Source organism: Siniperca chuatsi, linkage group LG3 (assembly GCF_020085105.1).
Source record: "Siniperca chuatsi isolate FFG_IHB_CAS linkage group LG3, ASM2008510v1, whole genome shotgun sequence".
Lineage (NCBI taxonomy): Eukaryota > Metazoa > Chordata > Actinopteri > Centrarchiformes > Sinipercidae > Siniperca > Siniperca chuatsi.
Window position 1 is genome coordinate 24,284,043 of NC_058044.1, and position 26,713 is coordinate 24,310,755.

General features: G+C 41.6%; 2 protein-coding genes across 5 annotated transcripts; one reads left to right on the forward strand and one right to left on the reverse strand.

Annotated features, from left to right (window-relative positions):
* The first annotated feature begins 1,288 nt into the window (after positions 1-1,288).
* notum1b (notum, palmitoleoyl-protein carboxylesterase b) lies at positions 1,289-9,410 on the forward strand. The gene is made up of 11 exons (XM_044191390.1): positions 1,289-2,033; positions 3,177-3,229; positions 3,333-3,428; positions 4,060-4,120; positions 4,895-4,953; positions 5,785-5,887; positions 6,035-6,226; positions 6,324-6,421; positions 6,526-6,673; positions 6,778-6,825; positions 7,876-9,410. Exons 1-11 carry the CDS (start codon positions 1,663-1,665, stop codon positions 8,213-8,215), a joined length of 1,569 nt encoding a protein of 522 aa, XP_044047325.1. The 5' UTR covers positions 1,289-1,662; the 3' UTR covers positions 8,216-9,410.
* tmc6b (transmembrane channel-like 6b) lies at positions 9,281-26,068 on the reverse strand. Of its 4 annotated transcripts, none has more exons than XM_044191385.1 (22): positions 25,834-26,068; positions 25,211-25,330; positions 19,974-20,156; positions 19,084-19,214; positions 18,539-18,706; positions 16,704-16,868; positions 16,468-16,576; positions 16,288-16,372; positions 14,920-15,177; positions 14,384-14,598; positions 14,099-14,243; positions 13,699-13,854; positions 12,974-13,152; positions 12,786-12,876; positions 12,528-12,625; positions 12,198-12,293; positions 12,031-12,106; positions 11,373-11,506; positions 10,511-10,687; positions 10,287-10,365; positions 10,078-10,164; positions 9,281-9,952 (listed from the first exon to the last, which is right to left on the reverse strand). In XM_044191385.1, the coding sequence occupies exons 3-22, from the start codon at positions 20,027-20,029 to the stop codon at positions 9,938-9,940; spliced, it is 2,520 nt and encodes an 839-aa protein (XP_044047320.1). In that variant the 5' UTR covers positions 20,030-20,156; positions 25,211-25,330; positions 25,834-26,068; the 3' UTR covers positions 9,281-9,937. The 4 variants fall into 4 exon arrangements, with proteins under 4 accessions (XP_044047320.1, XP_044047321.1, XP_044047322.1 ...); XM_044191386.1 differs by lacking the exon at positions 25,834-26,068 and adding an exon at positions 25,450-25,470; XM_044191387.1 differs by lacking the exon at positions 25,211-25,330.
* Between the last annotated feature and the right edge of the window lie 645 nt (positions 26,069-26,713).

Consider the following 26,713-nt stretch of genomic DNA (forward strand, 5'->3'; position numbering starts at 1 on the left):
CTTTAGATGAGGATGAGGTAAAGAAACTTTGGGGAAAAAAGGAAACTTTTTAACAACCTCAATCAAGGTGCTTTAACCAGACCAGGTTGCGCTACCTACTGCCAAGCTGCTGTGTGAAAATACTGTCATATTTCTGAGGGAAAGGTAAGTCAAAGTGAGGCTGCTTCTGTCTTCAGAAGGTTCAGTGATAAAATCAGGAGTCAGTGCCACCACAGAAAGAAAATGGTGGTTTTAAAGGAAGAGTTATAACCAGAAGGAATTATCATCTGTGGACCACATAAAGTTGAAACCAGACAAGGCCTTGTTTGCATTAAAATGAAGATGTATAAGTAGTGAATGGGAGCCTGAGGAAGGAGAACAATGAAGTGACGACTAACCGTCAGCAGTCACAGCCAGCCTGCTCTGAACCCTTGATGGGCTCAAATACAAGGAAAAGGATGGGGACACAACAAGAAGCTGTAATGAAATTTAAAAAAACTGCATGAAAAGGCAGAATGTGCTCAGCAAACCACATTTGTAAAAGCTTAAAGGCTGAAGAAGAAGGAAATGTTCTCCTCTTAAATATTAATCTTCTTAAAATGTCCTGATATGGAGCTGTAGCTACCTGGTGATGATGAGGATGAAGAAGGATCCACCTTGACCAGCTGGCAAACCAAACCTTTTCACAGAGCTCATAGAGCAGCTATACAGAGAGTTGATATCTGTCACAGATGACACTCCCTCAACATAAAGGGTGATACAAAGATCTGACGCAGCACCCTTTATTTACTCATTCAAAGCGATGGTATCAGTTCTTAGCAACAAGTGTGTGTGTGTGTGTAACAGCCTGTGAATAGAGAGTGAGAGATCTACATTCTGCACGTGCCACGGACATGAATTAAAGCCCTCCAGTGACCTTATCTCATCTACAAACTTCCTAACTCATCTCTATAAGATTATCTCCACCAGCCACAAACAAAAAAAATATATGCGGGTTTCCTTTTCGAGCACATTCCAAAAAACCCCCAAACAAACAACAAAACCGCCCCAGACACGCAGAACATGCGAATCACTGCAAACGTGTTCCTGTTGGACCCCGGCGGCATGGCGCGACCCTCTGCAGCCTGTCCAGCTTCCCTCACGCAACATATTCAATCAAAGACACTTCAAAGGGACCGACTGAGTGTATGAGTGAACAGACCGGAGGGGCGTGCCAGGCATGCGCGCGCTCTTGGTGTGAGACCGACGCCCCGCGAGGAGCATCAGCCAACGATAATAACGATTGGCCCGCGGGAGTGAGAAGCACGCGGGGCGGGGGGGGGCTTCAAATAAAATTCCACTTCGTCTCAGCTCATGAGGACCCGAACCGAGAGCCAACAGGTCGTCAGTGAAACAGGGCTGAACGAATGAATTGAGGGACTAATGCGTAATAACGATTTTAGGACTGAAATGAGGTGGGAACCGCACGTGCATTTGGGATGAATTTTATACCAGCTCTCCATCTCTGAAGGCACCATGGAGAACCACTACCTGCGTTCATTGTGCACACCTTCCATGAGCTTCCAAGAGGTCTCCGTGCGTTTTCAAATAACTTTTCACTTTTCTAATGACTCTTAGGACATGGTGTGTTTTATTCACGTCCCTTGCACACACTTGAGAGACGCTTTACAGTAACAATTAGACATGCAGAGCCTTGGTGTGGTGAGATGCTCGGCCGGTCTGTTCGCGGTGCGCTCCTGCTTGCTGCTGCTCTTCATCCACATGAGCGCACCGGTGGAGGCGAAGAGAGTGCACGGCGGTCGGGCACAAACTCGGCGGGTGCAGCAGCAGCAGCAGCAGCAGCAGCCTCCGGCGTACAGGGAGCGGGTGGAAGGAGCGGAGAGCTTCCCGTTAGACTTTACAGCCGTGGAGGGTAACATGGACAACTTCATGGTGCAGATAAAGAACTTGGCACAGTCACTGTACCCGTGCTCTGCGCAGAAGCTGGATCAAGACATGAAGCTGCACTTCTTGAAGAACATATCTGTGACTTGCAATGACGGGTCACCAGCAGGGTAAGTGAGCGGTCTGACGTTGTCATTTATAACATGTCACTTAAAAGACCTGTCCTGTGACCTGACCTGTAATTTTGTATGAAGAGGATTTTTGGTTAAAGCCATGAAGGCGCAGAGGCTAAGTCGCGCTCTGCTTCACCAAACATCCGATTTTACTCCGGCTTAGTTTAGTTCCCTGTCCTCCAGTCCCTTGTCCCTCCGGATGTGACCAAAATGGATCAAAGGACCAGATCAGAAGGAACGCAGTGCGCGCTGCCGCTGAACACTTCAGATAGAGAGCATGCGCGCACTCGACAGAGAGGCCAACGCTTTTTATGTCTGCAGGGAGTTCATTTAAGTCGGATGGACCAAAGTTGTTGGGTGTAATATTTACAATATACATCTAGACTGGTAGAGATAGATTACAGCCAATGGTAGTTTTTAAAGTTTTTACCATTACAGGTGAATCATTATATATACCTAACGACTTGTAGCCTATATAAATCTATCAGACGGACTTCTTGGTTATAGACTAAAACACACAGACTAAGGCAAACTCATCCCGCTGTAGACCCACAAGCAGGGGTCCATGCTGGACTGCAGCTTTGACTGATTTGTGCCTGAATCATCAGGCTGCTCATTCTCAGCAGCTACTGCACAACAAGTGAAAAGTATACCACCCATTTCAACTGCAGCGCCTCCTGCACATCAGGGCAAGATCCCAGTTTAAGTCGAATTTGCAAAAAAGATTGTTAAAGGGTTGGATAGGGGGGCATCATGTTCCCTAGAGTCCCAAGAGTTGTGCCAATCAACCCACAGGTCAGAGTACTCATAACATAAAACACTGTGTGAATAAAAGGGTGCTTTCCATATGCCACCAATACTGTTACTGCCTCTGTGAGTGTGTATGTGAGTGTGTGTGCTGCCAGCAGCATGATGAGCTTCCTTTACTTGTGTGTTTTTTTTTAAATAACCGTTTAGAGCCTCTAAACAGACTCCTGCTGAAATTTTTAGCGGTGCGATCAGAGCCAAATCTTTCATGGCAGGATCAAAAGGTAGCATCCCTCCCGTGGAGTTTGTGTTGTGCATGTATGCATCTGTGTGTGTGTGTGTGTGTGTGTGTGTGACGCATTCACAGTGATTTGTTTTGGGGTTCTCACGCAGGTACTACATCAAGGAGTCCAAAGGCAGCAAGAGGTGGCTGCTGTTCTTAGAAGGTGAGGATGAACCTGCAAACTACTACTACACTATGGTGAAACATAACTCCATGTAAACTGTTAACAAGCGTGTGTGTGTGTGTGTGTGTGCGTGTTGGTTCAGGTGGATGGTACTGTTTCAACAGGCAGACCTGTGACAACAGGTACGAGACGATGAGAAGACTGATGAGCTCCACCAAGTGGCCACAGACCAGAACAGGTAACAAGACACACATGTCATTTCCCGCATTGTGTGCAGCACAATCAATGCACATTGTATCTCACACACACCTACACACATGAAAGCTGGTTTGTATCAGCTTTTGCAAAATCTCTGCATAGCCGCGCAGAGCTTTAGCTTTCCCCAGTAGGAAAAAAAAACTTCCCCTGAATGAAGGAGATTCATAGAAATGTTTGTGTTTCCTCTTTAGCTGAGTTTGCATTCATCTTTAAAAGTCAAACTCTGGTTCTTTCCCTCCAGCCGTCAGGGGACTCCTTGTTTGTTTATGACTCTCTCTCTCCACCACCCTCTCTGTGTACACTTCACACTGGTGGCCAGTGCAACAGCCACAGAGCTCTTCAATGGCTGCATGTAATTGCTGACCGAAGCAGGGAAAGTTAATGACTTATTGACCGCAGAGAAAACACACACACACACACACAGATGCAGTAAACACACACCTCAACATACATCAAAGCACACAGCTATGCGTCAAGGTTTGTGAATTTTAACAAGTAGACTAAAAGATTTCAACCTCTCTTACCTTTACTGAAGCTTCTTGACTCTAAGATGAGGACATTTGTCCAGAAAGTGAAGTAAATGTTACATCATTGCTTTCTCTGTTTCACAGGAACAGGAATTCTGTCTCCTCAGCCGGAGGAAAACCCTCACTGGTGGAACGCCAACATGGTGTAAGAAGTCGTTTCTCTCCTTCTCTTTATAGTTAATGCACTCGTGTATTTTTTTTCTTGTTTTCTCAACTATAAGTCATTCCACTTGTGTCAATAATTGTATGTACGTGCATACTGGTGCACACAACTTACATCTTGGGAAAAAATAACTCATGGGAATCATATAATTTGAGTAAAAAAAAAAAAGATTAAAGTGTTTGCGTTAATATATAATTAAAATTGTAAATATACTGGTGCTATATATATCTACAAAAGCGAAATACTTGCACTCTGAAAGGGACTATGCATATAGAAGTGCTTACACTTTTAATACTAAGGTACTTCTTCTATGCATTTACTTCAGTTATTTGTATCATACAGGACTTTAACTTTAATGGTTTACATTTCCATTTCCATCCTGGTAATGCTACTTTCAGTTACACAGACAGACATAAGGAGCACTTTTGCTACCTCTGTTGTTTTTGCCATTTATCATCCTTTCAGACATAAAAAAAAAGATCACCAGTGCCTGTCGACACTCTCAGGCACTCTCAGCCTGGTCCTGTTCTGTTCCAGCAGCTGCTTGTCATTGGTAGATAATGGAAGACACACACTCACTAACATCCTATAACAGTTCTCTGTCTTGGAACGCACACTTTGTACTGTTTGTTTGTGTTCAGCCTAGCATCGTACAGCCAGGTTTGTCAGCGCACCAGCTCTAATAAAAGCTGCTCTGATTTTAATTTGATTAGTTTGATTCCAAGTTGTCAGTGTTGTGCGCTCTCTCCCCTGCAGATTCATCCCGTACTGCTCCAGCGATGTGTGGAGTGGAGCCACACCGAAGACAGATCACAGTAAGACACAATGAATCAGTTTGTGAGCTTGTAGATCTGGCTGAGGATGTATAAAGAAATATTTATTGATGTGCTAGCTATTTAAAGGTAGAGAAAAGGAGCGAGTGAGCAAACAGACTAGAGGCTACAGATCTCCTCCCGTTTTCTGTGCCTGCGTCGCGTGGAAGCGTTTTCTTTTAGCTGTCATAATCAGATTTACATTTGTGAACTTCCTCCATAGCTTTAACCGTGTCTGACTTATTGAAAAACCTCATTATATTGTGTTTGTTTTAGATACTCGGCAGGTTTATGAATAACATAACACACAAGCTGTGCAGGAGTCTCACTCTCTGAGTTACAGCACTACAAACCAACCCACATTATTTCATCCCGTAAATAAGAAATCCCTTGAATTTCTCCATAAAATCAAGATCAGTTATTCCTTTCAAATTGCCACAAGCTTAAAGCAAAAAAGTAGCAGAGTATCATTGATTGCCAAGTTGAGTAGAGCTTAATGTAATCTGTCGGGTTTTTTTGCATTCATAACCCTGTAAACTAAGCACATTAAAAACCTTATTAAACACCTAAATATACTCTTATTGTTAAACCTTTTTAAAAATCAATATACCTTTAAAATGAGAAAAATAGGACTGTGAGATTCAATTCTTTTGTGTTGTTTCATCACACATGGAGTTAGTTTTTAGCTCCCAAGGTGTGAGTTGAATAAACTACCTTTCTCTTCCCTTAAGGTTTCAGCAGTTGTATAATACTGATGTAGAGTTTGTAGTCAGAGTGAGAAGTGCGTCATGTGGCTCTGCCTTAACAAATAAAAAAAAACATGTTTGCTCTCAGGTGATTATGCGTTCATGGGCTCTCTGATCATTAAGGAGGTGGTGAACGAGCTGCTGACAAAAGGTCTGGACAACGCCAAGGTTCTGCTTCTGGCTGGAAGCAGGTCAGTTCAGCATATATGTGTGTGTGTGTGTGTGTGTGTGTGTGTGTGTGTGTGCGTGTTTGTGTGTGTGATGCCGAGTGTATGTGCGTGTTATATCAAAGATAGTCGCTTAGTTGCACCCTCCGATCCCACTCTTCCTTTCACCAGTGCGGGCGGTACAGGTGTCCTGCTGAACGTGGACCACGTTGCAGAGCAGCTGGAGTCACAGGGCCACCGAGGGGTGCAGGTCAGGGGTCTGGCTGACTCCGGATGGTTCCTGGACAACAAACAGTACAAATTCACAGACTGCCTGGATACCATCAGCTGCGCCCCCACTGAGGCCATAAAGAGAGGCATCAGGTAGGACAGGTGGATAGCTGAAAGGACAGATGGATGGACTGATGGGGGATTAAGGAGTACAGATTTTGTAAAGTGGTGATACTTTGCTGTTATGCAGGTACTGGGGTGGTTTGGTACCAGAGAGCTGCAGACAGGCTCACGTGGGAGAGGAGTGGAACTGTTTCTTTGGATATAAAGTCTACCCCACATTAAAAAGTGAGTGACAAAACACCCCGAGCTTTTCCATTAGGCTGACGTAAACGACAAGGACGGAGGCTGGTGTGTGTCATGACCTGCGGTGCATCCTCTCTCCTGTCCAGGCCCGGTGTTCGTGGTGCAGTGGCTGTTTGATGAGGCCCAGCTGACGGTCGACAACATCCACCTGACCGGACAGCCCATCCACGAGGGCCAGTGGAGGTACATACAGAACCTGGGACAGGAGCTGAGGAGCACGCTACGTGGCGTACCGTAAGATTGACACACACTCTCTCTCACACACACACACACACAAGATACTGTAAAGTAAAAACGACTGTTTTGTTGACTGTGTGATTCTGTGTTTTGAATGGCAGGGCGATGTTTGCTCCGGCCTGTCTGTCACATGAACTCATTACTAGAACGTAAGTAAATAAACCTTGGATCTTTAAGGTTCTCCCCATTAACAGTTTATTCAAACACTCTGCTGTTGACTCAACATGTCAGATGACTGTCAGCACAACTACATACAGTCACATTTAGTGCCATCGTAATAGACTTCATTCACTGTCTCTGCTATCAGTTAGATACTTTAACCTTTGCGCTACATTATCTTACACTTTAACTATGCACACTAAATATAACAATCAGTAAGTAGTTCATATGTTGATGTACAGTTTGCTTTCTGATAATGCAGTCTTTGTGTATTATCTTTTACATAATGATGTCCACATATTTCATACATTAAGATTTACAATACGCAGTTTGTGGTAGTGCAGTACCCCATATGTTTCGCACACTGTATGTGTATGTGGTAGTCAACTAGATTTAAATAAATTAAATAAATTGGCCAGATTATCACAGATATATCTGTATATGTTAGAGGATAAATAACTAGAAATTGCTTTAGAAACCGTAACATAGTTTATCCACCAGGGAGCAAGGACAAGTTTATTTTTCAATTGTAAAACGTCCCACTCAAAACATACATTGGTAACAATTCTTTAAAACAAATTGAAGGGATCCTTATCAAAAATGTTTATGTATGTTATGTGTTTGTGTAAAAATAAAAAATAAAAATCAATATCAGCCAATTTATCATTCTTAGATTTTTGTCACCTGAATGTCGACATGGCCTGAATCGTTCAGTCTCTAAATGCAACCCAGAGACATCAAGGGGATAGAAAACCATATATACAGTATAAACCATATGGCAAAATCTCTCACGCTATATATCATCATATCGCCCATTCCTACCATATAGTATTACATTTTAATTTAATCCTCATGACAATGCCCATAATTATGCAAACACTACACAAAGATTGTATGCAAGCATACAAATTGTACATTTTACAGTGTAATATATGATTCTTATAGATTTTTGGGAGGAGAGGTGAAGTTATCTGCTTATCCTGTGTTCTTTCTCTGCTGCCTTTGATCCCCCTTCACTACGTGTCGTCCTGTCCCTGCAGCTACTGGATGGGCATTCAGGTGAAAGGCACCTCCCTGCCCAGAGCCCTCCACTGCTGGGACCGCAGTCTCCACATCAACCACATCAACGGTAGCCACAGCAACCACAACCAGCAAAAGCACAAGACCCCACCCGTGAGGGGTTGCCCTCTACATTTGATTGACAGCTGCCCGTGGCCTCACTGTAATCCGTCCTGCCCGACTATTCGTGACCAGCTGACGGGACAGGAGATGAGCGTGATCCAATTCCTGAAGCACATGGGCTTCGACGTGCAGAAGATGGCCCAGCAGCAGGGGATGGACCCCAGGACGCTACTGGGCATGCTCAATAACGGGAACTGAGTTGTTGTTCTTTAAAGTGCAGCAATGTTAGTGTAGTGTCAGTGAGCCATGCTGCAGATAAGAAGGTGCGGAACATAAAAGACGACAGGAACATGAAAACAGACCTCGAATGAGAAAACTGTCAATACTTCCAGACATCGTCTCCCATCAGCAACAAACAAGACTCAGCTTTTGAAAAACTGCACGACACAAAAACTCACAAGTGCCTGATGAGTTTTGAAGACAAATACAATCAAACCAGAATGTCTGAGCTGTTTAAACACAACATATGGGATCACATGCTGTTTTAACATATAGAGATATATACTGTAGATATGCTATTATTGTTAGGTGTACACAAACACAATGACAGGTGGGTACAGTGTGTGTGTGTGTGTGTGTGTGTGTGTGTGTGTGTGTGTGTGTATATATATATATATATATATATATATATATATATATATATATATATATATATATATATATATATATATATATATACATACACATACACATACACACACACAGTAAATATGTACGGTGCATTATGTATGTGCAGTTGAGACTGTCATGGTGGTAAATTAAAATAGTCTGAGTTTTGATGGGAAAGCACTGGATTGAAAACACCTCCCAGTTAGTTTTGTGGGGATTTGGCGCTCTCTTCTGTCGACTCTAAGTATCACATTCACAAATCCATCAAACGGTGCTGCTGTTTCTACCCTCCACCAAATATGCTGCTTTTTCTCATTTTGGTAAAATAATAATTTAATGGATAATATGTACTAATAAAAAAGGTACAAATATTAAGATTATTACTTTGTTCTTCAGGCTACTTAAAAGTGCTTGTATATTTATTTTTCTACTGAAAATCTATTATATGTCTTATAGTCAGACACATTTAGCTACTGTAAGAGTGTCTCCATACATTTTACTTTTTTATTTGCATGTTTGTGAAAAAAAAACCCTGTATGCTGACGGTACAAATTAGGTAGTTTTTCAGGCTTTTGAGTTTGTAACAAATATTTTCTTGTGCTGTAGTAGTAGCAGCACCTTATATATGCACTAATAAATACAAATACAAGCCGATATGATAAAAAGATAATTTAATAATTACAAAAGTATGACAATAAAGTAGTAGTTATCACCCTAAAAAAACAACTCAAAAAACAAAATGTAAAAACAAGAATACATTTCCAGTATTATCATACTGCATAATCACACCCACAGCATCCAAAGTTTATCTCCAACACACATACTGATAAAATCTAAAAAATTAAAACCATTAAAAAACAACATTGTAGACTACGTACATTTGTTTGCATAAGAAAAAAGAATAAAAACTATTTGTTCACAGTTGATATGAAAAGTGCTTCTACGAGACATGACTGGAATAAACTGATAACATCAGCTTTAACATTTTTCGGGTTATACTGTGTCTGTAACGTTTAACTTAAAGTTGGAGTTCAGGTATGTCATCTATAAACATAATGTATAAAGCAGACAGCTTTGTTTTGCCTGATATTTCCACATTGTTTGTTTCCCCTCTCTGCAAATGCTCCACAGCCATTAAAATACTAGCCACATTTTAAATCTACCAAATGCATAATACATCTGAAGCTGGTCATATATACAGTTTATACAGGTTTCATTCCAGTTATATCCCCGCTGGTTTAAGATTTCTCCAGACCTCAGTGTTCAGAGAATTGAGGGGGCTTGTCTACTGGAGACAAAGAGTTTGGGTTCTCAACAGCTCGAGTCCTACAGGGAAAAAACAAAACAAAACAAAAAAACACATAGGAGGTAAGAGGAGGCCACGGTATAGAGATTGCTTTAGCTTCAGACAAAGACTGCTGTTGTGAAGCACCAGGGCAGCAAAGACCGACCTGACTTGTGAGTCTGCGAGCTGGGGTTCGTCTTCGCTCATGGATAGACTGGAGGCGAGTGATCAGAAACTTCTTATCCTCTCCCTCCTGAGCAGAGAGATGAAGAGAGGAGGGAGAACCAGATTCAGCAAATTTGGCCTGTTTTATAGTTATCTTTATAATTACATATATTGAGAAACAGAGCTGTATATATGCAGGTGATGTCGTACATTTTCTATCTGCTCCTGTAGTAAGCCAATGATCTTCCTTTGGCCGTCCACCACCTGACTGTGGAAGTAGATGACTATCCTAATGGAAAGAAACAACATCAGATCTCGATAATAATGCAGTATGATAGTGTACTGCTACTTGTTTTATGACAGATACAGCACATACCGACACCCTGTTGCGCCTGTGTTTATGTGTGTGTGTGTGTAAGTGTGTGCGTACTCACAGGAAGATGCCTGCTCCCACGAACAGGAAGAAAGGGTTTTCCACCAGGTAGGAGTGAGCCCTGGCCAGCACGGACAGGTTGGGATTATCTTTTTCCAGTTCTTCCATCCAGTGCTTCCCCGCCTGCAACATCGTTTTGAGCCCGCGGAACGGACCGCACGTCGAGGAGGGCGTGATACTGAGGACAGAAGACAGATGTTGAGACCCGCAGCACAGAGTCACACGGGGAATCTTCCTTTATTCGACCTTTCTCTGAGGTGAATGTCACCACGGCCATGGAGATTTCTTTTTTGATTGGTTGGCAAGCGTCGATTAAAATCTAATAACAGGACAGCTCAGACATAGTTCTCATAAACAGTTTAACCCCTTGATCTAAATCAGTGCGTGGAGTATCTTAAACTACAGGTATCCATAGCAACAGTACTCTGCTTGACTACATTACCAGTTAACTCTCACTTGTCAAACTGATCTGACCATGGGTTAAAATGACTACAAACATTCTCAAAAAACATTCATCAAAAATGAATGATGATTTGAGCACAACCAATCTTGTTTTCTGTGTCAAGTGGCCATGGTATAAGTGTGGTTATATGTCCTAAGTCACAAAATAACTTTCCTCATAGCAGGAAACCTCTGTGTGTATCGTTAACATTTGTTAACTATTTGGTGCTTTATTAGTGGGATAGCAGTGTGTGTGTGTGTGTGCGTACAGTATGTGTGTTTATTAGTATTAAAAGGTGTCATGTAAGTAACTTCTTTTCCAAACTTCAATAAGGAAATAATTATTTTTGATTAGAGTTAGAACTTTTATGACAATAAAATCTCCACAACACCAGAATGTTTTTGTGTGTGTGCGTGTGTACCTCCACATGGTGTATGTGACGCACACAGAGGCACTGAGGAAGGAGGGGAAGCAGAGGAGAGTGATGAAGACGGTGGTCATCTGGCTGACTCTGTATGGCTTCCTGGGGGCCTGACAGTTCATCATCACGCTGCTCTGTGGGGAGAACAAACACGGGCCAGGGTCAAAGGTCACCACTTCCATCACAACTCTCAGACGCTCGACAAGAAATGTGACAAAACTCAGGGTCCACTGAGCTTAAGACTGTGTTGTCAAACTACCGTTTCCAAGGTCATAGATGAACTTTTATGCAGACAGAAAGTCAAATGGCAAAATAAGACATCAGAGATTTAACAATTGTTACATAAAAAGATACTATACTATTTAACCAGGATACACATATAGCACATACAACACGCACTGTATGGTTACCATACTGACAATTTACATTTAATAGACAGACAAACAGATCCAGTGTCAAAAGGTGACAAAAATATGAAGCTGTCTAATAGGCTGAGAGTTGCTGAAGGCCAACACCACTAAAAACCTTAACATTAAAAAAGTAAAGGATTAATTGTTATAAAATGAACTGTCCAAACATTTTGTTTTTTTTCTTTTGGAAATTTCTGTTTAAGCTTTTATTTTGAATTTCAATATCATTTTCTTTCCCATTAAAGTACCTTCTTAATGTAGAAGAGCAGCAAGAGTTTGATAATCTGCACTGCAGGCAGGAGAGGAGTGAAGAGAACACCCAGCCTGAAAAACACAAATTTCACTGTCATTATCCAGAAACAATTTGACTTTACTCAACATAACTGCGTGTACATCTTAACAGTAAGTTTTGTACCAGGCCAACGTCTGTCCATAGATGAGTTCAAGGACGTTCCTGGCGATATCAAAAACTGGTTTCCTCCTCCTCTTCATCACCCTATTAGAAAACAACCTGCAGACAACAGGAGGAGAAATTAGATGGTTTAGTATAGTAAAAGAACAGAAAGAAATGTACAAAGAAAAATGAAGCGAGTTTATAGACTCACGTGTTTTAAGTGAGTATGGATTTTAAAACATAATGCAAACTCTGCTATAAAAAAACCAAACATGACTTTTATTCGGAGGGACATGTTCACCTTGAACAACGAGACAGAAACAAAGAGGGCTTTTTTTATGAATGACCAACCTCCAAAGAAACTCTCCAAACAAGGTGTCCAGTAGAGTGAAGATGAAGTCCATGAGCAGGAAACGATAAAGCTCCTGGCCAACAAAACTCTCCCAGCACTGGAGACAACATTTTCGAAACAGAGCACGGAGTCAGGAAAGTCACAAAATACCACACTTAGCAACATAATCTCAAACGATCCAGATTATTAATATTCCTCAACACAGCTGTAAGGAAAAAGGTGTCTGCTCTGGTAGTATGAAAATAATGTCTCATCACCTTCAGTTCAATAATTTTAGGGTCAGCAGCCACCCGGCCCAACCAGTGGTAGCACAGGACTCCAAGCACGCTTATTTTCAACATCAAGTTTCTAGAAACGCAGACAGTAAAGAAAGTGTTATTTAGTTCTGCGTGTACTTAAACTCTGACATCAGCGAACTCGCAACATGCAGTTCCTCTGCTCGTACCTGCCGATGGCAACATATGTGCGTACAGAAGGTGACTCATAGTCCTCCATCCAGGCTGCGAGGTTGAACAGGCCGGGCAGCAGCAGGTTGATGAGGGACACCACCACGGGGAGAGCCAGCAGGCTGGCCTCGTGCAACAAGGGGTTCTTGGTGGCACTACGAGAATTTTGCTGGAGGTTCTGTTGGGGAGAGAGAGAGAGAGAGAGAGAGAGCGAGTGAGAGAGACAAAGACAGATAAGTTGAAGAAAGCTCAGCTTGCAACTAGATGATGTGCTTTTTAATGTTACTGCTGGTTGTTTTGTCATCTTCCAGTTGTCGGAAATTACTTCTTAAACCGTATTTATTTGTCACCAATTTTTGTTATTCTACTTCTTTTAACAGCTAGCAGCACTGCACTGAGCCAGTCGTTTTTTGATACTGCCACCAGCAAGTTGGGCATTTTCAACTGCTACATATAGGGGCTTTAAAATCAAGACAGTAGAAACAGCAAGAGATCTTTAGATGGTACTGTTTTATATAAAGCCATGCAGTTGGTTTGATATAAAGAAACATTATTGATTTGCTTGAATCTGACAGAAAGTCTGGTGGCCAGTGGGGGAATACTGTATGTATGAAACATAAAGACCAAAGACTGTGTAACAAATGACATGAAATGAGTATCCACCAATAAAAAGTTTGATCCTTAGAAAATGTTGACTTTGGACCCTGAAACCACCCCGCCTCACCTGGTGCATGTGACCAGAGAAGTAGTAAATACCAAGCACACAGGAAGTGGTGCTTGCTATGCAGATAGCCCATGCAATGCCATGAACCGTCAGTCTCCACAGCTTCTGGCACACAGTGTTCTTGACATCGTTATGATTCACCTCTGCTAGCAGCTCCTGGAGAGGTTAGAGGAAGGAGTAAGGAGTAAGGGGGAGAGAGAGAGAGAGAGAGAGAGAGAGATGATTTGAGGGAGAAAGAGAGGCACGGAGGAGGAATATTGTGAAAGAGACAGAGAGATAAAGAAGGAACAGATTTATTTATTAATCATCACATACCTGTCTGCCAACTATGTGTCAGGCAAGGAGACAAAGAGAGGGAGGATGTGTTTTTGTAAATTTAAGTGTGTGTGTTCACGTGTACCTTGAGCTGGGTGCAGATATTCTCAGACATGAGTTTGACAGAGGTTTTCTTAATGACCTTGAAGTCCCAGGAGCAGAGAACCTTCATGGCCAAGATACTGTGAGATTTGTCAATTCGGAAGCTCTGACCAAACGACTTTGACATGCTGTTGGGAAATTGCACATTAACATGCTTCATCCGATATTTTTACCCTTAAAAACAGAATTAAAATGTTGGGATAGTTTTGTTTAGACATGCATTTTTATCTTCTTTAAAAAAAAAAAAAAAAAAAAAAACACTCTGTACCTGTACACGAGGATGATACATGTGATGAAGAAAGCCGATCCTATGGTGAAAAAGTAAGCAAGCGGCATGTTGTAAGAGTGGTGCTTCGATATGCAGCCCAGGCTGGTTCCATTGGACACAGAGACACTCTTGCCTCCAACATCATCCCTGCAGCTCCTGCGCAATGTGTAGTTACCGTAGTATCCATAGTACATCACTGTGTCTGAGAAATAGCCCTGAGAAAAAATATTTTGTATCAAAAGTTCAGATTCAAGTTGAGCATAGAGAAACTTTCCTCCTTCAGCAGATTAATGTGAAAACAACCTTCTAGTGTCAAAATATTCTGCACAGAGAAGCTCAAATATCCAAGTGAAGTAACAATAAGCAAAACATCTTTTTAATGGAAGGGGGCTTTAATTCCAGGAACTGGAAACTCATCATATAGGTTTAAAGCTTCTGAACACACATCACAGATGTGGTGAGCGTTTTCTAAAACCTGAGGCCTCATAGCGTGGGAGAGGTGTTGCAATAATATGTCACCATGGCACACAGCTTACCGCTCCGGTGAGGAGCTCCAGTCCGGAGAAAGCGGGTCTCTCCACAGGCAGCACCGGAGGGTGCACTGCCTGAGGCAACACCAAGAACGCACCCGTCACCAGAAACAGGAAGAGGTTGAAGAAGAGTAGGGCCTTGAGGAACAGGAAGTATGAGAGGACTCCAGTGCCGAAACGCCCACTCACTCTCTTGAGTGCCACTTGCCACAGCTGGAGGGAGTGCAGGAAGGACAGCCAGCTGTACCAACTCTGTCTTGCAGCCTGTGCAGAAAAAAAAAAAGTGGTACAGAAACTTAAACTTGTTCTACGAAAATGACTCCCAATGCAGCAGGAAGTGTGTACACAAGTGTTTGTAGTTAAGCTTTTGTGAGTTGTCAATCTGTGACTCACACCCTCTGTGCTGTAAATGCTTGGGCAATAGAGCCATTACACTGCCTTTTTAACCACACCTAAGGAAATACCCACAGACCCTTAATTATAGCCTTGAGTCCCATTTACCATTTGAGAAAATTGCTATTAATATTACATGTCTTTAAGACCTAACAATGTCTTAAAACAGGAACAATCATGAGGTCATTATGTCGAGACAGATGACGTGATTATTGCATATAAAATTGGGAACAAAAAGCGAAACTCTCACAATGTTCCCACTGTGTACAAAGGACTGAGCCTCTTTGTTACTATACTTGCAGACCGTAAGCAACATCACTACAACTACGCTTCTCTACACCTAAGTTAGATTTAATGCGTTTTAGTGCTAGTTAGAAAGCACTGATAATGATATCATTAATTTCATGAGTTGCAGTTGTATTTTCCATGATATCACACCTCAGTGACGCTGATAAGGACAACCCAGGTAAGAGTCATTATTGTAGTATTGTACTTACTATATCTTTGACAATCAAAAAGGAAAGCATGTAAAACAGAAGCAGACAAGCTAAAGGGTGATTTTTAAGCTTTGAGATGAGGAGTGTGCAAAAAGGCAGCTCAATACCAGGACAACCTGCTTAATATTTAGCTGTGTGCTCTCAACCTCTCAAAACATTCAATAAAAACTTTCAATCTCAACTTTTAAGCCAACATGGATGAACAGTCTTTGAAGTGCTCAGAAAAATGGAAATTTAAACATCTACAATGACAACCGGGCGAACTCCATCTGCTGATGAAGATCATATGATACAATCGAAAAGCTCCAGAATAGCTACTAAATGGACCCGGTGGTGAGATTGTGTGTTTATTGTCTGCCTGGTTTATAAAGGAGCAACTAGAAATACAAACTGGTACATTATCTAGACACCTTGTCGGAGGGAAAATACATAAATACAGGAAGTAGAACACAGAAAGATGTTTCAGGTGGTGTAAGTGACTTACAATGATGATATAATATTTGAGTTGACTGCAACAGGGGATCTTACTGCCAGAAAGTGTGCGTATCTCCTTTTGTAATGCTAACCTCCTGTAAACAGGGGAGACAAAGAAAGACATTCAGACTGATACATAAAAAACAGAATGAATCTAAATAGGAATAATGAAAACAAGGACCACATCTACCTGAGTTCGCTCTTCTCAGCCAAACTGAGAGGCATCCCTCTGAGCATCCTGATTCTGTCGCTCACTGAGAGGTTCTGCAGGTTGTTCACCAAACGTTCCCTCTTACTCACTGTAACACACACACACACACACACACACACACACAGGGGCAGCATTTACAAGTTTACATTATAAACTTGTCAAACACAGATGAGTTTTTATCCTAGCGTCTTATCAGTGAACGCCATTCTCCTCACCCGGTGCGCCGTCTGCGTCCGTACTGTCTGCCTCCATGCCGTAGCCTCGTATGCTCGGTCTGGCAGAGTGAGAGAAGTCTCGGATAGAGGGTCTGCTCTGCCTGCGTCTCCGAAGCTGCATGGTCCTGTTGTAGTACTGAGAGATGATGGCTCCTCTGCTGCGTCCTGACAAAGAAAGAGGATCAGAGACGGGGTCAGCAGCACTTACTGCCTCAAAGGCGCTCCGCCAACACTGAATTCTCCTATTTCTTGTTGCACCCAAAGACAATGGCTTCAGGATTTGTCATCTCTATCTCCTTTTTTCTATAGTTTTGAATGAAATAGCCATCTCATGACAAAAAATACCAGATCTGCATAAGCACTAAAATCGAAACAAGGGAGAGAGAGAGATGCAACAAAAGGTCCCCAGCAGGACTCGAACTAGGGACGCTGCGTTTCATGGACAGTGTCTTAACCCCTAAGCAACAGGGATGCCCCAAATCTAATTAATAGTTTTCTGGCACAAGGCTTGTCAGTCCACCATCAAATAGGTTCATACATGTTTGAAATACCCAAAACAAGAAAACAACAGGGATATTGTAATCTACAGCACCATATGAAAGAATCTGTGGAAGATGTACAACAGTAAACAGCAAAACTGTTTTTACAAGGGAGCATCCTACGTAGATTTAAATGATTTAATGTGGCTGTTTGCTGGGGGAAGTACTGAAAGATAAACAGTTATTTCCCATTTATGTTTCCTATTTATGTTGAAAGTCAAACCAGCAGATATACCATGTGGTACAGCTTTCAAGCCATCTTCATCAACAAGCTGAATCACCTGACCTGACGCAGATGCTGACAGGAAGATGACAGACAAACTGCTTCCCCATGAAACTCTGTTCAACTGAAACAGTCAACATGTGCAGCATGACACCAGTACACCCAGCTTAAATGTTCAGGTTCCACTGAACCAACCCAGGCTAACACAGTACCTTACTTTGTTGGTTAAGTATGGTACTATGAGGCACTTTCAACAAGAGCAACTATCATTGCACATACAGTGTTTCCTGTGTTGTGAAAATGTGCATTTTTCAGGAACTATGAACAGCGGAAGACTCATCCCACCAAAAAGTGCCACAGGAAGTCATTCCTGCCTGTGGCCATCAAACTCTCTAAGTGTTAGTCTGTATGACCCTAGGTCACTAAACTGGACATTGATCATTACATCTATGCAATACTTGAATAATTGTGCAATATTCTGTGTATTACCTCCATTACTGCTGTGCAATAATTTAATAATCTCAATAAGCTACACTTAACTCGACAGTACTTGCACCACTACTTATTACTTATATTATTATATTGTATTATTATACTGTATTGCATCAACCGGTAAACCCACTTGGTACCTCAAACTTATTTTATCTTATACTTATAACCACCTGGTACTTAATTTATTTTCTGACCTGTTTTTATAGTGTATTGTATTATATTTTTTGTTAGTACTCCTGTGTGCACTGACGTAAAGGTGAGCTGCTGTAACAAAAGAGTTTCCCTTCGGGGATCAATAAAGTATTTCTGATTCTGATTCTGATAAACAGCCTTGTTCCCAGCAAGAACACATTTTTCACTGGGCTTTGAATGGGTTTCAACAAACCAATAACAAAACCATTCAGTCCTACAGCACACCTATGCTGTAGCCAATAACACGCAAGTAGCAGCCCACAGCAGCAGGCTACAGTGCCACCATAAAACAGCCACCAAATCTCACTGTATACTACTCTATAATTATCTTTCTGTATGTACGTATTGCATTGGCATTAGTATTTTAACTGGCCTTCTGCAGGACTCACCGATGGTGCGACTGGGCATGGAGGACAGGACCTTCAAGGTGGCCGAGGACCAACGTTCACCTACGAGGGGGTCTGTCTGTCTTTCATCATCCTCCCATTCCACGTCCCTTAGCCCCTGCCTACTTCCTCTAAATCCATCTCCAGGGCTGGACAGGTAGGCCACATGGTCTGTGGAATTAGAAGGAAAAAAAACACTGCTGGACATTTTTATCCTCAATATCTATAATGTGGAGGATTTTGTAGATAGACACAAGCAGTTTTTAAATCAGTGATGTTAGTAATATGGACACCAAAAAGATTACAGAGACACATTCACTGTTCATTTTACTCAGCTAGAAGAGTTAAATGAGTTCAAAAAGTGTAGCATTTAATTATTGTGTAGCTTTTGAGACCAGATGATGACATTTAAACCATAACACAATGTCACTATAACCAAAATCCCAGATATTTAGTCTGAGATATCAATATCATATTCACATACCTCGCTTTAATACAAATTCAGCCCTCCACATGTAGACATGCATCTATGTCAAACAAAAGAGTACCTCCACCCTCCTCGTCCAGTTCTCTCTGCAGCTGCTGTAGCTCGAAGGCGTCAGACAGGCCTTCAGTGTGACTCTGCTCTGCTATCAGCTTGCTGAACGAGTCATGAACACCTTCCTCATCTGCCGGGCTCCTGACAGAGGGACACATGGACATAAGAACAGATACAAAGACAGAAAAGAGGGCGATACAGGCTCAGAAACACAGGTTATATTCAAAGACACACTTCAGTACAGATCAAGACTGCTCTGAGGACTGTTGGCCACTGACAACACTACAGATAAAACACAATGACCTTCTGACTCACTCACCAGTCGTCTCATGGGGGGAAACTACAACCAAACAGCCCATTCATTTGTGAGCAGTACAGCCCAGATTACCTTCTGTGTGATCCTCTTCCTGCGCTATCTAGATGTACAGTAAGTCAAAGCCAACCGGACTGACTGTTTTTGTTTTTGTAAAGCAAGAGGGAAAAAACACAAGAAAATACAGCAAGTCCAGTTCCCTTTGACAGATAGCACAAGAAGAGGGCCACACAGAAGCAAATCAGGCCTATACTGTTTTCAAATGGAAATTTCACAGAGATAGACTGTATACAAACACACACACACACACACACACACACACACACACACACACACACAGTCATATTCAAACATGCTTTCAACCAAACAAATATGAGACAATTAAGTGGAGGTTAGTAGTTGGTCCCATGGTTTAAAAAAAACATAAATGAAAGCCCTGGGATACACGCAGCTAATCCTGTCATCTCTGTTCCATATCTTCCTGCCACCCTCACGGCCTTCATGTTAAGTAACGCTCGGTAAGCTGACAGCTTCAAACAGCAAACAAAACAGAAAAACTGAGAAAGGAGGAGTACTGAAACACTTACTCCACTCCAGCTTCAATGAGAGGGTGCATCACGTCAAAGTTAACATTTTGAGCCATTCTTCTTCTCCTCTGACAGTATCGATCTGTCCAGCCGTCAGTCTTTTTGTCGACCAATCGCAGAGGGCTCACACCCTCACCTGCTCAGACTTGCACTCCACTCCCACCATGTTGTTTATTCCTCTACCTGAGAGAGGAGGGGAAAAAGAGGGGGAGGCGGGGCAGTGGGAAGTGAGTGAAGGGGAAAATGCCAGCAGACTTCCTTGGAATTTGAACGCTCTTGACATGTTTCTGCTTGTCCTGCGCACACTTTTAATTGCATAGTGAGAAAACAAACCTTGAGGACTGTATACATGACAACTGACTACGGCACTTCCAGTCTCAGGTCCCATTTACACTTTGCATTAATATGTGATCTGTATCTGGATAAGACACAATCGTGTAAATGGGGGTCTCACGTAATATAATTACTGAAGGCCATATGAAAAAACAACTTAAAATATTGCTGTTTAACATCTTATGCATCAATTTTTGCATGCCGTCAACATTCACCCCTCTTCACTATCGGTGTGAAATGACAGTGACTCTCATGAAGTTGAGGGATTACATCATTTTGTTCAGATTCATGAGAGCTCCATTGTGGCACTGCTTGCGATGAGGGCTGTGGTCAGAGTCAGATGGCACAGTCTCAACAGTGTAATGAATATTCACGGCCAGAGACAGAATGATGCATTGTCAGTGTTCACAGTCAAAGTGTGTCATATGGGAAGTTTAAAGGCCCTTCAGTCCAAAAATCTATCCTCAGTTATGTTCAACAACTGCAGATACACTTTCATCAAAGACCGAGAGAGGACACATCCTGTCGTTTTAAAACATGATCACAGAATTCATAAAATAAAACATTAGTGAAAATTCAGTGAAACTGAATCCAGATATTCATTAGTGACTAATAAAACCTCTTTAGCAGATGCATCCAAGCCTGTCTTGAAAAAGCAGAGACTGTGGATGGTAATGATTGCTCTTTGCACATAATAGTTGGCCATAAAAAATAAAAAAAACTGCTGATATGAAAATATATCCATTCCACATACCTCACAGTTAAGAGGCGGGGCACAGGTGAGAGGATATAATACTGTGTAACATTAAAGGGTTGGATTACTTTTTTAAACTTCACTTTTAGGGTGAGCAATAGACCTTGTATATACCTTCAGATGACAAATTTCTCAACAATCAGAGATTTTGCCATACTGTTTATACCGTGGTGGCTTTCCAGACTTTGTATGGAAATAATGGGTTTTTCCAGGGTTTTTTGCATTAATGTGCCAAAATTTTTTTTCCAAATTGCCCAACCCTGTTCACTGTCGTTATCTACTTAGCTCAAGATTGTATCAAACTCACTTTGAGTGGTGGACTGATATGGGTTTTTCAATGGCCGATGCTGATATTTAGAGAGCAGGGCGGCCAATGGCCGATATATAATGCAGATATCAAAACAAATAAAAGTCAGGTATGATTTCATTATACCATGCACATTACAATCTAATATACATTAGGGTTGGGCCGATGAAAAATGCTATCGGCCACTGAGCCCTCTACCATCAGAGCATCGTAATTTATTGCCCCCCCCTTTTCGGCGAGTAAAATCTTGTTACTGAAAGTGCAATATAAGCTTGGCGAGTAAAAAGATACCTTTTACCAAGCAGCTGGGAAGCAAGACACGGGAACGTCTTTGGTATTGAAGAGCTGCGGTGTTTATTCATGGGCAAACTGTAACCTACACTGTACATTTACTGCCATTAGACAACTTTACGGCTAACTTTTCCCTCTGCTCTGATCGCCAACACCTACTCTTATAAACAAATAGGGTAAAGGTAAAGAAACCCCCCCAACATCGATGTCATCGTCCATCCCGATGTTTCACTGTGGACATCATCATATGCCAATTTGGTTGACATCGCCCTACCCATAATATACATGGTTATCTTAGCCAGTAACAAGTTGTTTTAGATGGAATCTTTATTAATTGATTAAATTTAACGGTACAGTATGTCAGAAGCAACATCATTCAACTGCATTATTCTATACATTATAACATAATATATATATTTAACACTAGCCAGTAACGTTTTAGATTAGATTTGCTGTAATTTAGGACGGGAGAAATTCGTTAACATTTAGAATGACTGAGGAAATTTAGGCAAACATTTACAGCAGGATGCATGAGAATTTTAGTACAGAGCTCGTAACTTACTTTTTGACCACCTTACCAAAACTCACAAGGGGGAGCGCTAACATCGTTCCATAGCAGCCACACTGACAAGGCTGCCTGCAGAGGTGTCTGACATTTTGTTTATCGGCCTCGTGAGCACAGGCGACAAAATGCCAGATAATCGGCTTTGAAGTGACCTTTTTCAAATAAGGGTGGGCAATATAAAAAATAATTTGTGCATAAATTATCACAGCACTATCTCATTATCAATATGTAAACACTTAATAAATCACATTATAAAAAGTGAAACACTGTTGACTCAATTTAAAATAGCCAATACATTTTCAAAACCAAAATATGCTGTCAACTATTAAGATCTAATGTTTTATGAGAATTTTATCATAATCAATTATTTGGAGAGACAACATTGAATTATGCCCTGTTTCAAAAGGATGCTGAAAAATTAGCTTAGCCTAGTGAATCTCAGTTACTGGATGTCTTTGGGATTGAATAGCAGCTTTTCTCAAAAGCAGGAAAAACACCTTACATTTCTCTAAAGATGAATATCTGGTCCAACTACACAATATGTTGTTATTTCTGTACCTGTAAAGTTCATTGTAAGAATAGTTTAGGTTATATTAAACTTCAGGTCCACTTCCTGTTTACATGCACCCACAGCACAAACAGTAGCTGCAAACAGTGATGTGCCCGATAAGATGCTGCATGTTCTTGCGAAAACATCTGAGGGTTGAGGGCATGCTGAGGGTTTGATACTCTGAGTACTTCCCCTGCATATGCCTATGTGTACCTACCTTGATCCCACAGACATCCAGTAACTAAGCTAAGCTAAGCTCACCATTCAACAAACCCTCAAACTGCACACAGACATAAGAGGTATACAAGAGAGGGAAAGTCAGAACAACGTACACTGTGCACTCATACTCACTGCAAAGAGCTTAAGATGAAAACAGACACAACCAGTTGGCAATGCGTACTGGGTTAATGACAACAATGTCTGCATATTTCAATCATTACACACTCATGAATGTGTGAGTATTTGAGGTGCAACAGAGACCCAGACTTTTGCTCGGGGTGGAGGTCTTTCTGGTTCTGGTCTTGAGTGAATATAATATAAGCTGCATTCATGAAGCAGGGAGCAGCTCTGAATATCAGCCAACACACTGACTAAATGACTGTATGGTTCAAAAATGTCCCTCAACCACATCAACCTTAATCCTTCTTCTGATCTCATTCTTTTCAGGCCCTGATATGGCACTCTACTGCACACTTCTCTTTTGTCTTCTCTCTCAAACATACTTTTCTCATTACCTGAGGTTTCCAGGATCCTGTTACACTTTCATTAAGGGTCCATTTCTTATTCCATATATTTGTTTTAGTTGATTTCTTTTTGTATGACTTCAATTCTGTCAGTTTCTCACTTCTGCAGAACGCAGCAGGAAACACAATGGCTAAATACACCCATGCATTGCTGGGGTGGCTGGTCATTCTCTAACATTGTGCATTTAGCCACATAGTGACTCTTTGTGTCTCATTTTAATGTGTGCATATGTGATTTCTAATATTGAAGCAGTCCTCTCAGCCAGGACAGGATATTGTGGGGGTGGGACAAACACTCAGCACCGCCTGACAGGGGGTCAGAGTTGAGCTGCACTACTGCCAAATAAAATATCCCCTTCTTTGATTTCCCAGCATAACAGAATACAGATCGGTTCAATGTGAGTTTAAGTTGGGTTACAAGTTAATTAGAGAACATTGCTCCTTCAAAAAAAGGAAATAAGCAGCATGAAACAAGCCAGGACAAAAAGTGGACTAGAGCTGTGAGATGTGCAGAAAGAAGAGCGGTATAATAAAAGAAAGGCGTCCCCGTCCACAAATGAAAACACTCCCTAACATCACATAAATGGGTAGACATTTTCCAGTGGCTAAAACAGAAAACAGAAGGCAGTTACCAGCAGATATGAGGGTGAGGCATAGGGGCAAAGGGAAAGGAGGGGTGATAAATCAATCAGTCCACTCTGACAGCTTTCTACAACTGCATTACAATCAGTTCCCAGTGTGCTGAGAAAAAAACAACAACAGAGGGAGCCAGGGGGGCACAAAGCTACAGCAAACATGGCAGCAGAGATACTTGTATTTCAATACCCTAATGTCAGACTGTGCTGTAGCACAGTTTGCTTCAGGAAGGGCGGGGGGCAGAGAGAGAATAGAGACGATTAAAGGAGCAGACCTGAAATTGTGTTTTAGTACAGGGGGAAGAAAGAAAGAAAGAAAGAAAGAAAGAAAACAAGAAACGCAGAGGAGGCAGAGAACAACAACAAGCTACTAGCATAGGAGATGAAGGCAGGCAAAAGTGAAAATGTGCATGCAATTAAACACGACTCTGCTGTCTCTAACACAGTCATGCAGGCATTCACACACACACAATTACACTGTTATTCACCCTGAGGCCCATAATATTGCATGCCTTTCCGCCTTCATTCGGAAAAAAGGACACAAAATTATAGGTTCAATGTTGGCTGCATGACAGAAACTGAAACTCCTGTGCTAAAACACAGACAGATGTGGTACAAAAAACATCTATCTATATATGTTAATATTCCTAAAGCTTCTGACATATGAGAAAGCACAAGAAAAAAAAAAGTTCTCTTCACTAACTTAAAACAAACGACCCTGCGGTTGCACGATACACAACCAAAGCTCATTCAACCGAGATTGTGAATCTGTAATTACTTCTACAGCCTTTTCTGCTGAACAAGTTCGCATCTCAGAGCAACACAGGGCAAAGTCATACAGTTTGTTCCCTTTAAAAACACTGACTTCTCTTGTGTTGTTGTCTGTTGTCTACCAGCTTACGCGTTAACTAGTGACGACCGTCCGCAGGCTGCGAACTTGTCAACCTGTCAATGAGTTTCATTAAGTTGAGAGATGTTTACCTTAGAGGTTACAACAAATCTGCTGGGTTTTCAAATCGAGAGGTCGCTAAATGAAGCTAAACAAAACTGTTCACTCACCCGTCTGGGAACTTGACAAATCCGAGTCTGTGTTCGCTACTATGTCAGTCAAAATAGTTCGCACGCTCTGCCGGACAGCGGAGAAGAAACCATTGTCTCGGAGGGATGTTGGGTTTCTACCTTTTGAACACGAAACAGTAAAACCGAGGGTTAAACCTTTCAGTCAAATAATAAATGTACAGTTATTGTGTTAAACACTGTCTTGCTTTCCAATACATCCATGAACTGAACTTATTCACCAGCAGGACTCTCTACTGGTGACGAGGCAACGTAAATGTGCCCCCCGCAGCGTTGACACTCTTGGTTCCGTCCTATTCAGGCTTCAAATCCCTCTACTATTGTTTGTCTACTCAAACAATGCAAAAATGCACAAAGACAGTCTAAACACAAGTCATCGAGACTGTCAGTGTTTTAATTAATTGACATATAAACTGTTATATGACCTACATATGGCGAGTCTACACTGAAAGTTAAAAAAACAAACTTAACTGGAAGTAGAGTGAGACATTGCATAACAGAGCTGATGAAGATAGATGGTGAAGCCTAAAAAAGGTAATACAAACAGAACTACATGTGAGTTCAAAAGTACTGTATGGCTGCTGGCCCTTCCTCTTGACACTCACCTGCACATACCTGGCCACACCTAGGCTATCTCTAAAAAACACTCAACAGCCTGCTTGAGGGTGTTTGCAAAGTGACCTGCCTCAACTTACAAATCCATTTTACTTTACTGCCAAGTAAACGGCCATAACTAAATGGGTAAAACAACAACAACAACAAAGGTCACACAGTAGCCTCTGCTTATGTGTGTGACATTTTGCTGCCAGTGTGGACAATTCTCCATCCCATAGGCCTTTTTTTCACAGAAGGCATTTTGACATGTCACAGCAGGAAAAGCACAGGTGTAAATAATAAAATTAAAGATGGCTGAATTCCATTTAGCTGATTCTGTTTCAGGGTCCTGGTATTGCGCATACCGGCTTACTGGCACACTGGAATAGAACAGAGCCATTGTTAATGTTATTAGTCACTCCTGTGCTGTTCCTGTGAAAAAAGGCCTAGACCCATAGCCTACATAACTCATCTGTTATTTACATGTTCACATTCATGTTTCACTTACGAAGGGACATTATTTTTTACATTTGAAGTAAAACCTGATGTGTCCATGTGTTCTGGGTAATGACAGTGTAAGACGTTGGTCTAATCCAAACACAGAAGGTGAAGAAAGTAGAGTTGACAGTCTCTACTCTCTAATTGAAACTTAGAGCGTGTCGAAACAGCACATATGAAATTACAACCATGCTCATGTTTCTTTGTAAATGGTACTGACTGGAAGCCTCAAATGTCTTTGTGGTTTAGCAAGTGGGTGGAAAGAGCTTTTCCTCTACATCATCTCATCCATTAGATTCAAGCGTCAGTTTCTGAATGATGAAATGCTGCCCAGTGTAGCTCATGTGAAGTCTATATAGTGTTGTCAAGCACATGTTAGTTTACATGGATTCA

Excerpts from the sequence above, each read along its gene's own strand:
- notum1b (XM_044191390.1), top strand. The coding sequence starts at position 1,663 with ATGCAGAGCCTTGGTGTGGTGAGATGCTCGGCCGGTCTGTTCGCGGTG. Across the intron at positions 4,121-4,894 it reads TGGTGGAACGCCAACATGGT|ATTCATCCCGTACTGCTCCA; the intron begins GTAAGAAGTCGT and ends TCTCCCCTGCAG. Across the intron at positions 6,826-7,875 it reads CATGAACTCATTACTAGAAC|CTACTGGATGGGCATTCAGG; the intron begins GTAAGTAAATAA and ends CTGTCCCTGCAG.
- tmc6b (XM_044191387.1), bottom strand. The coding sequence starts at position 20,029 with ATGGCTCAAAATGTTAACTTTGACGTGATGCACCCTCTCATTGAAGCT. Across the intron at positions 14,599-14,919 it reads TGGAGCTCCTCACCGGAGCG|GGCTATTTCTCAGACACAGT; the intron begins GTAAGCTGTGTG and ends ATTTTTTCTCAG. Across the intron at positions 12,877-12,973 it reads ACATATGTTGCCATCGGCAG|AAACTTGATGTTGAAAATAA; the intron begins GTACGAGCAGAG and ends CTGCGTTTCTAG.